Below are 11,299 nucleotides of genomic sequence, written 5' to 3'. Positions count from 1 at the left end.
TATTTTGTCCGAGACTTTTGTCCCGTGTTGTCTTGACTAAAGTAGATTTATGTTACTTGGGTGACAAGAGAGTTAAGTCACGATCAATTGATTTTTTTTTTTTGCATAGCAACGCATGGGCATTTAACTAAAGATCTCCTTATGTAGACAAATGCATGTATTGTGCATGTATGATACTTTAGCAAATGGATAATTAAGTTTTTGATTAAGACAAATCTTGATAGCATCACATACGTAGTGTCTTTCCTTGGCAACACATACCCACAAACTAAACATGAAAGATATTTTTTTCTCCCGGTGCAACGCACGGGCATTTTTGCTAGTGTTACCTAATAGGTACATTGGTACCTTGTAAATAAGGTCGTTCAAGCCCAACATCGTGATCGTTGCGATATTATGTTAGACATACAATAACTTTGTTTCAAAAACACTTTATACAACTTGAAAAAGATGTCAGTTAAATTTACCCATTTATACCTGCAAAAATGTAGCCTTTGTTGCACTGCCACACCGCCAAGTTGCACGGATTTATTTGTCTGTGGATCCTACCTAAGGCGGGCAACATGTTAGTATGTTACCAAGCGATTTTTATAGTCCGTGTTGGCACCTTCCTTTGTAGACCCTTGTTTGGTTGAATAATGATGCCATAAAAAATGATCTTCTTTCCATACGAATTTTGCAACAAAGCAATTGAAGGGGCCAAATTTTTTTATGTGAGGCGACTCCTTCAAATCCATATGGATCAAGCAACCATTGTATGGGAGAATTTTGCAACAAAGCAATTGAAGGGGCCAATTTTTTTTTATGCGAGGCAACTCCTTCAAATCCATATGGATCAAGCAACCATTATATGGGAGTGTTAGGCTTTGTTCAGGTATAGACATTGGGTGTGGATAAATTGAGATGGCGCGGGGTATGTGAGTGAAGGTGGAGCCTTGAGGTAAAATCAGTCGAAAAATGATGGCGGGGGCAAAGAATTCGCAGAAGGGCGCGCAAGTGTTCACGCACGATATAGAAGTTCAAATCCACAAATGAATTTTTTTAGAAACACAAAACAAACACAAGACAAACACACACACACACACACGCATACACGCATACACCTACCCCTACAAACATAGTACGCGCACCTACCCGTATGAGCACCTCCAGCACAGATCTTGAGATTGACAAAGTCAAACATCACCTTTTGCTGAAAGAATATTCCGTCTTTACAAGTTAGTTGCCATGAACAGATTATTAGATCACCGCACCGAAACAATGACATTCGTGGTTGGCAAATACTCCCTCCATTCACAAATGTAATATGTTTTGGATATTCTAATATGGACTATATATGGACTGAAATGAGTGAACAAACACACGGAAACATGTCTATATACATCTGATTTAGGAAAAAAGTTAGAAATATTTAGGAATGGAGGGAGTACCAATTGCAAATTCTAGCACTGAATGTCTGCATCTGAAAGGGGCATCACAGAATTTCTAAAACTGCATCTGCAGGAAAAACAATTCATCTCGGTCTAGATCACAAACATGAAAGCAGGGCATAACTTGGCCGCAGGCACCAGGATTCGTACAACAATAAGCATAGTGGCAACTGAGCAAAACGCACCACCATCACTGTCTTCTAGGTCATGGACAATCTCCCGGCACAAAGCAACAGTATGTCTCTTACGAATTAGTGGTAAAACAAAGTCACCTTGGTTACAGTAGCATGTCTTGCTTAAACACGCCTAACACAGCCCCAGCGAAGTACATGACAATCGATTTCTGATAATTAACACCAAGACTTGAGTACTGTATCATTGAGACAGCATATTGTCAGGACCATCTTCCGTCGACACATGGATGATATGCCCCCAAACAAGAGACCCCAAGAGCAGCAAAGTTAGTTCATACCTGCAGATATATTTAGTTAGAATTCAGAAGTAACCGATGTGGAGGTAAGAAGTTAGAATTCAGAAGTAACCGATGTGGAGGTAAAAACCTTCACTTCTTTCAAAATGTGGCATGCATACAAAACTGGTAGCTTCGGACTAGAGGCGCATAAGGTGCTCATTCATGCTTCAAAATATTCCCAAAGACATCTTATGGCAGTTTGGGAGCAATATACGCAAATTTATGCCTGATTTGCAAAACTGAAAAGTACAGTAAATCTTAAGCATAAATCGGAAAGGTCACATAATTAAGCTGATTGTCCATGTTTCAGGCGAATCCCAGGGCCATGTAACTCCAGTTTTGAAGCAATGCAGAGTGAGTAAAAATAATAGAAACATAACATTGAGTGGTAATAAAAAGCCTCAAGGCCCTCAAACATTAACTAACTTGTGTGCAGATTATGAGTTTATGACACATACTTCTTTTGGATACCATCGGATCAATGAATTATGTGCAGATTTCTAAGACCTAAAGATGGAACGTAAGCCCCAGCCATTTCCCCTCCTATACGCAGACAAATCTGAACAAGCCACACGATGAGATTCCTAACACCTAAGGGCAAATTTCTGAAATCTCTCTACAAAATCTCCATAGAGAAGCGCTGGCAAGAACCTGATCAGCCTGATATTGAACAAGCTCAATATAACCAACAAGAAAGATTGGTTCCAACAGGCTAGTTTTTTCACCTTTTCTGTAGCATGCTTATATATAATTTGACGAACTCACTGCACTGGGACCAGAGTTATCAGACCCGGCTTGGACAAGCAATTTGGACCAGAGAAACTAAAACGCAAGGACCAAAATGGGCAGTGTTACCTCGATCAGGAGACAAGTTCTGGAACCACGGGGTGGTTTCAAGTCAACCTGACTGCATTTTGTAAAACTGATGGGTAGAGGTCATCGGATAAAAAGGTGAATTTATCTAGATTTTCTCTTGTCATTCAAAGGTAATATGGTAGCTAATTCGCAAAAAATGAAAGAAAAAAAGGTAATATAGTACTTCGCTGACACCCTTAAGATCTTCTGTATAGGATTGCAAAGCACCATAATGATTCATAAATACAAACATATAAGCTTGTCACTTCCCGATTCAGATGAGAAAATCCAATGAAATAAGCAATACTACTATGTAAAAAATCTTACCACTTTGTAGTTCATAGACTTGGTTTCGATAATGATGGTGGGAAGCCAAAGTACGAGCAAACACGCCTGGTAGGATCCTGTGGTGCTACTCTGCAGACCTTTGTAAGTTCAGAAGTCTTGAGATCCAGTGAAAATAAATCTTCTACATCCCGATTCCCAGGCAAACCATGATGAGGCTCCTGATAGCCTCGAAGGACCATGAATCCCTCGGTTGCACCCACAGTATCATAGAGACATCCGCGAGGCAATGCTGCAACATTTTTTAGCTGCCATTCGTTGAAAGATTCACCGTCATTCTGCTGAGTGGTATGATAGAGACCATACAAGGCATCTGAACCGTAATCACCAATGAGAGAAAACATCTCAAGGGCTCTGTCTGTACCCACAGCAATGGAAGACCTGATCATACCGTGTCCACGCTTATTTAGAAGCTGCCGATGGTTACCCGCGGCAAAGTTGGCAATGTAAAACTCCCTCCTGCACGTGTCTAGCACAAACAGCTTCCCGCGCCAATCCGCGTCCCAGTAGAAGAAGCTGTGTAGGTTGTTGCAAAGGGGCCTGGCCAAATAGGGATCAGCTGTGCCCAAAGAACCCCAGCTGATGGATGCAGCTACACACCATTGCAGAGTAACAGAAGAGAATACATAGGTAAGCAGCTTGCTTTTGTAGTTCGCCATGAAGATCACCTTGAACGACGTCTCGTCCTCGTCCTCGGCTATTGGGGCGAGGATAGAGCGGAACTCAAAGAGACGCTCCTGCGGGATGGTCATTTCCTCGGGTATGGCTGGAAGCACCACGTATCTCCGTGACAGGGGATCGCACACCGCGTGGCTCGGGATCGTCTCGAGATCGAACCGGTAGCTGGCCTCCAGGAGGAGGCGGCCGTCGCGGGCGTCGCAGGGATGCCAGTGGCCGAACCAGCTTTTGGCCTTGGGGACGAAGGAGTAGGTGAAATCCGCAGCGTCGACGATGGCGCGCGCGAGCGGGGCGGAGGGGTGGGGATCCTGGGCCGGGTAGAAGCCACCTACGCCAGCTGCGAACCCCAGGAGTGGCGGCGGATGGAGGGCGAGGAAACGGCGGAGGAAGGCGCGCTCGGTGATGATGCGGCGGAAACGGGGGCTGGCGGTTGAGGCGCGGGCGAGCGCGGCCGGGGTGGGCAGGCGGAGGAAGATCTCCTCTAGGATCTCGTCGACGAGGTGCCGCGCCGTCGGGGTCATGGCTGGCGGCCGATCGACCGCTGCGCAGTGGAGAGGAAGGGGGTAGCGCTTTGGTGGGAGTTAGCCGCAGCGGTCGTGGTTATTTTTTTATAGAAAAACTCAGATCAGAGAGTAAAATAAGAATCCTCCTTTTACTACCCACGCTTCTTCTTGAGAGAATTCTTTATTTAACACTGTTATTTTTTTGCCCTAATTGACATCAAAAAATAATTTCTTCCCTGTGTAACGTTGAGTCTAAATTTTATACCTTTTATAACACTTTTGTCCAATTTAAGCTTTAACGGTGTCAAGTGACATTTGAAAAGACTCTTTTGTCCCTTATGTGTATGTGATCAAAATTTTAATACTACTGTAGATGCTAAGAGCATCTTTAATAGAAGATATTGAAGATGCAAAGTTGGAGATATAAAATAGAAGATGTAAAAGTTTACATCTTCAAAAAATGTTTTTTAATCTAAAAAAAAGACAACTCCAACAGACGATGTATATTGAAGATGTAAAAATGCAACTCCAATAGATAATGTATATTTGTGATGTAAAAGTACGACCGCTTGGCAACAGTGCTACATCCACTTAACTGAATACATATCAACACTAAAACTGAAACTGTAATGGTCAATGGTACAAAAGGAGCTCTTGAGATGTTTACTCTCAACACCGAGATCAGGTGACTTTCCTCTGAGCAGTCACGCTGTAACACTCGGCCATTTAGATACATTAAAAATGAGCACTCTCCCAGCCCTCTCAGGCCATCAGCATTTCTATCCATTGGATTGTCTTTTTTAGACTTTTCTGGCCATCCGATTCGCTCTTAATCGCGCCCAAATCACACGTACAAGCTTCCTAAGGAACGCTAACCTTCTCGGGCCGCTGCTCCGACGGTTTTTTTGGGTACCTGAGATTCAATTGGGCCTACTGGGCCTGCTCGCGACCCTGGTCTCTTTCGCTCGCGTGGCGGCTCTTCCCACCATGGACGACCTAGGTAGGTCACGAACGATGCGGGAGCGACGGCCATGGCGATCCTGGCGGCTGGGCGGGAATCCTACAGCCTACTGCGACGCAGCCTTCCCTGCATCGTCGCCTATCACGACCTCACGACCTCAAGCAATGGTGCACCTCCCTCTTTCTTGATCTCTAGCAGACTAGCAGCAATGCCCACCGCCAAGCGCTAGCTTTCCAGGTAGCAGCGCCCCCCTCGGTCGTTTTGCTTACCACGACGACACGTCCCCCCGTCTACCTGAGTGCTCAGATCCGTCCATGAATGTGGAACGCCACCGCCGCTACCATCCAGGGCCGTATGTTGCCGCCACTGGCCTTGTGGCTCTGGATCAAGGGGATTTGGGCTGGATCAAGAGGATTAGATTTGGGCGTTTATCTATGCATCATGAAACCCTTCTCCTCTAGACGTTGATGTCAAATCCCCTCCTCCCAAGGTAACCAGTCAATCACCTTCATACAACTTTGCAAACTTTTTTTATCTCTGTCTTCCACTCACCCCCGTACGACATTTCATCCAATCTGCGATTTCTCTCAGTTCTGGTGGAGCCAGTTGCAGGTCAAAGCGTTGTGCTATGAGGAGGTAAAGGAAATATTTATGGAGGAACTTAATGTTCAGGTATTGGTAGTTCTTTCTAATAACTTTTCTATGGTGTCATTTGATTAATATAGGTAATTGGTTGTTGCAAAATATAATTACGGTTTGCTCTTTTCAACTTTAGTGATATCATGCCATCATCCTCATAGGTGTGTTCTGCAGGCTTCAGGTCATGTTCTTTGTAGCTTTCTTGTGTGGAAACAACCAACTAGAAAAGGCAGGAAGAGTGTCTTAGTGATCATGTTTCAGTACTGCACACAAGAAGTTACCCGCTCTGAGTTTTATTTTATGAAGCAGACTTGAATCTTTGCTCCAAGTGGAAGAGAGTGTTACTGTCAGACGGTATTGGTTGCTGTTGCAGGATTACAGTAATAATTTATTAGCTAGGAATTTTTGTCAGCTGAGCATTTTCCTCTAGACGTGTGTGCCATTTGGAATCCCTTCGGTCCAAATCAATTTCTTATCTATGTTCACTCTATGGCGATCCCATTTTTTATAATATGTGATTCCTTCATGCTTCTTTCATTGGTTCATATTTTACGATGATTAATTACACGACAAGGAATGCAATCAGTTGTTTTATATTGTTATTCTAAATATCAAGGTAACATATTAGTTTGTGTAATTCTAATATCTAATTCAACAATTCCTTCCATCTTATAAATCAAACAACTTCTGCGTATACTATCTATTGACACTAGTAGGAAAAGGGGCTTTTACCCGGTTTGTAAGGGCCTTATGTCCCGGTTTTCGAACCGGGACTAAAGGGTCGTTACTAAAGCCCTAACCCTTTAGTCCCGGTTCTTACACGAACCGGGACAGAAGGTCCTCCACGTGGCCGCTGCTGCCAGCCTAGGCAGGGGGGCCTTTGGTCCCGGTTGGTGGGACCAATAGGCAAGGCCTTTTGTCCCGGTTGGTGTCACCAACCGGGACCAATAGGCATCCACGCGTCAGCATTTCAGGGGCTGGCATTTTTGTTTTTTTTGAAAGGGGGTGGGGTTGGGGGGTTTTGGGGGGTTAATTTAGGTGTTTCATATATTGTGTTAGCTAGCTAATTAATAGAGAGAAGTGTCCTCTCTTATCTCCGTGCTTGGTCGACCCTACGTACTATATACGTATGGAGAGGACTAGACACGCTAGCTAGTAAGCAAATGAAGGAAACAGAAGATCGTCATGAACATATGCATACAGAGAGAAGTGATATCGACCACCTCTCCTTCTCCGAGAGATTGGTCGAACAACAAGTTCTCGTATATCTATCTGACACTACCGGCTACATATATACAATAATTATCTCTTACAATATAATCTCCTAATTAAATTGTAAGAACACAGGGTCCACATAGCATTCTCCGTTTTCAGCGATCACGTGGTCAAGGAAGAATGCCGCCAATTCCTCTTGAATTGCTCGCATACGATCTTTTGCTAGGAGTTCATCCCGCATCCGAAACATCTAATTTGAAGAAGGGGTCAATACATATATATATATGAATAAATGAAACTGACACAAATGATGGTAATAAAATAAAATTGTGAATATTATTGCTTACGCACTTCATATTGTTCGTCAGAGTAGCCCCGCTCACAAGTCGTGTGGCGGATAGACTCGCAAACGTAGTATCCACAGAAATCATTCCCTTGTTCCTGCCACAACCACTTTACAAGAAATAGAGGTCAATCTAACTGATAAGCAAGCATGCTAAATGGTATTGATGAAACTAGCGCTTGAATCACTAGGAGATGTGCGGAACATGCTACTATAGTACTTACTTTCGGGTGTCTAAATTGCAGCTTCTTCGGCAGTCCCGGAGCTTTTGTTGTGAATTTTCTCCAAACCCTGCCAGACAAAGAAAACAATTACTTGATATCAGGAAATGAACAAAGTTGCTGATATGATGGATAATGATCGATTTAACTTACTTCTCGAGCATTTGAGTCATGTCCGCATAGTCCTGGGGATCTTTTCGTCTCGAGTCTAAGACGGTTACTACTCCCTGCTCAAGCTTAATCTCTAGGAGAATATAGTGGAAGCTGCGCATGCATGCATAAGTCATCAATTACATTACCATAACCTGGACTAATAAGGGAAACCGAATATGCACAAGACAGTAACACTCACTTGAAGTTGTAAGGAAAGAGTATTATATCTTTGTTCTAATTTAATACCAACGATCGTAGCAAGTTGGCCTCGGCTTCTTTGGCATGTTTTTCAACCGTATATGCATCTATGAGATTTGTGTTAATGAACCCAATATCACCGATTTGTCTTTTCTTCAATTCGGCGATCTTCAATCTGCATAATATAGTGAGGATAATTATAAATACATACAATGAAAGAGCTGACCTATATAGAGAGACTTAATGACAGAAGTAGTACTACTTACAGACAGTAGCAAGTGATCGTTGATTTATCGAGGGCCTTTTGATTGAAAAACTGGAAGAACTCCTCAAATGCAACATTCAGCAGTTCAATTCCAACGAGGTCATGCTCTGGTTTAACTCTCAGCGTCAAAGTATTCATCCCATCAGACTCTCTGCAGGTTTTCATGTACCAATCATGTAATCTTCGCATCATCGTTGTTAGAGATCTTTCATCTTTGACGAGAGGCTTCCCGTAATGGTATTTGTGTTCGTCCACCTCCATGATTTCATAATGTACATCGTCGGGCAGGTAATCTCCAAGATTGCTATAACCGGCCACCATCCTCGGATCTGCAGCGACGATGTCTTTAGACACCTTGAGCGGGGGGCACGATTGGTTCGCTTGTTCGCCGAGCTGGGCAATTTTTTTCCCAGCTCGTCGTTCTTTTAACCTTTGATCACTGACAGTACTTTCCGACTGCTCCGCTTCGACAAATGTCTTTGCAATAATGCGCTCATAGTTGCCTTTCGGCGGAGACTTTGGTGATTTTGTCAGGGCATCCAGAGTGCGCTTCGCTTTCACCGGATCTACCTTCTCCTCCGGAGGTGGATGTTTCTTTGCTTTCACCCCTTCAAAGAAGTTCTTCACTTCGGCTCGCATGATCTTCGCGTTCTCCTCCTCGGTCCTCTCGTATGGTAACTTCTCTGGAGTCTTCAGAGAAGGACCGAATCTGTATTGCCTCCCGCCTCTGGCAGCTGTACTGCTAGACGCCGGCAGAGCAAACGGAGCGGCTGCGGCTGTCTTCTTTCCTTGCTTACGAGGCGGAGGGGAAGGACTACGACGCGCCAGAGCAGCCGGAGCGGCGGCGGGTCTCTTCCGCCCTTGCTGACGAGGCGGAGAAGGAGGAGGCTGGCTGCTCTGGCACGCCGGCGCAGGCGGAGAAGGAGGCGGAGTGCCGCCACGCGCTGGAGAAGGAGGCTGAGTGCCCTGACCACTCGCCGGAGGAGGAGGCGGAGGAGGAGGCGGAGTGCCGCCACGCGCCGGAGAAGGAGGCTAAGTGCCCTGATCACTCGCCGGAGGAGGAGGCGGCGGCGGAGTGCCCTTACTCGCCGGAGGCGTCCAGTTCGGAAGGTTAATGAGCTCCTTCCGCCATAGGCACGGAGTCTTCAGAGCTAAACCCAGCCGAGTCTCCCCTTCACCGGTAGGGTGGTCAAGCTGGAGGTCCTCAAATCCCTCCGTTATTTCATCCACCATCACCCTAACATATCCTTCTGGAATCGGCCGGCAGTGGTAGGTTGCGTCGGGTTTAGGAGGTAAAACAGAGCCAACAGCCGCCTTGACTTTGAAGTTCTGCCATTCCGCCATAAGGTGGCAATGTTGAGACTCCGTGATAGCATCCACGGGGTAGCTAGCAGGAGCCGTCAAGACATGCTCCGGCTGAAGCAGCTCGGTGGAAGCCACGCTGCTTCTCCGCTGAGATGGCGGGGTAGCTTCGGGGGTAGTTTCGGCATGTCGATTGCCGTCTCGTTCCTCTAGTGCTTGAACCCTTTCGTGCAGCTTCTGAATTTGGGTCTGCTCCATTTTTTTCCTCCTCTCGTGGCTTTTGTAACCGCCTGCGTCCGGAAAACCAGCCTTCCACGGAACGGAGCCTGGCGTGCCTCATGTCCGTCCAGGGTGCTCAGGATTCCCGAGGGCCATTGTGAGCTCGTCGTTCTCTCTGTCTGGAACGAACGTCCCTTCCTGCGCTGCATCGATATATTGCTGAATCTTCTTGACTGGTATTCTCAAAAGCTCGTTCGTCCAAACGCACCTCCCTGATACAGGGTCCAAGGTTCCGCCAGCCCCGAAGAACCAAGTCCGGCAACGGTCTGTCCAGTTCATTGTCTGTGGTTCGATCCCTTTTTCAAGCAGATCATTCTCAGCCTTGGCCCACTTAGGCCGGGCTTTGAGGTAGCCACCTGACCCCATGCGATGGTGAAGCTTCTTCTTCGCAGCATTCATCTTGTTTGTCGCTGACATCTTCTTACTCTTTTCCGATGTCTTGTGGGCCACAAATGCGGGCCAGTGATCTCTGATCTTCTCATACCGGCCGATGAACTCTGGTGTCTCTTCTTTGTCGACAAACATTTTCAGCTCATTCTTCCACCTCCTGAATAGGTCTGCCATCTTCTTAAGAGCATGAGACTTGATTAATTGCTTTTTAACTGGCTTCTCCGGATCCTCCTCTGGCGGTAGGGTGAAATTGCCTTCAGCTCAGTCCAAAGATCATCTTTCTGCATATCATTGACATAAGACACCTCAGGGTCTTCCTTCTTAGGCTTATACCATTGGTGGATGCTGATCGGGATCTTGTCCCTAACTAGAACCCCGCACTGAGCAGCAAATGCATCCTTTGTCCGGATGGGTTCAATCGGTTGGCCGTCGCGTGCGATTGCTGTGATCTCAAACCTTTCATCCGAGCGCAACTTTCTCTTCGGGCCTCATCTCTTTACCGAAGTTGTGCTCGATCCGGAGGGCTAGAAAAAAGAAGAAAGACGAGTGTTAATTAATATGTGTACATACCAAAACAATGAATGCATCAATTAGCTAGTCAGCACAGGCTTAACTAATATATTTACCTGGCCGGACTCTGTTCGGTCACCGGAGCCGTCACCACGGGCTCCTTCTTGCACCAGCATTGGGTCACCGGAGCCATCATAATCATGTCTTTCCTCCTCCACTCTTCGATCACCGTAGCCTGCTTCTTCACCCTGTTCTTCTAGACCATCATTGTCGTTAAGATACGACAAGATATCACCTCCGGCTAAGATTATGTCCCCCAACACCTCTTCTGCTTGCTCGTCTCGTCCGTGCTCCATTGTTTCTGCAAATATTACAACATGGCAATTATTACACAAACATGACAGCAGGTGCATATATTAGTGCGAACGTAGACCTAGCTTATTCCGGGTTTGGGGTGGCCTCGGCAATGCTTCAAGGGTAGGGGCGCGGCGGGAGGGGGTAGGAGACCGACATCATTTTTTCTAGGGTTTGGGTGTCCTC

The 11,299-nt window shown here is 45.8% G+C and overlaps 1 protein-coding gene across 1 annotated transcript; it reads right to left on the bottom strand.

Annotated features, from left to right (window-relative positions):
- Window positions 1-1,498: 1,498 nt before the first annotated feature.
- LOC109733016 (uncharacterized) lies at window positions 1,499-4,364 on the bottom strand. Its single transcript, XM_020292218.4, has 2 exons — window positions 3,085-4,364; window positions 1,499-1,902 (listed from the first exon to the last, which is right to left on the bottom strand). The coding sequence occupies exon 1, from the start codon at window positions 4,299-4,301 to the stop codon at window positions 3,096-3,098; it is 1,206 nt and encodes a 401-aa protein (XP_020147807.1). The 5' UTR covers window positions 4,302-4,364; the 3' UTR covers window positions 1,499-1,902; window positions 3,085-3,095.
- Between the last annotated feature and the right edge of the window lie 6,935 nt (window positions 4,365-11,299).

Source organism: Aegilops tauschii, chromosome 6, assembly GCF_002575655.3.
Source record: "Aegilops tauschii subsp. strangulata cultivar AL8/78 chromosome 6, Aet v6.0, whole genome shotgun sequence".
In the NCBI taxonomy this organism is placed as follows: domain Eukaryota; kingdom Viridiplantae; phylum Streptophyta; class Magnoliopsida; order Poales; family Poaceae; genus Aegilops; species Aegilops tauschii.
This window is presented reverse-complemented; position numbering and strand designations above follow the sequence as displayed.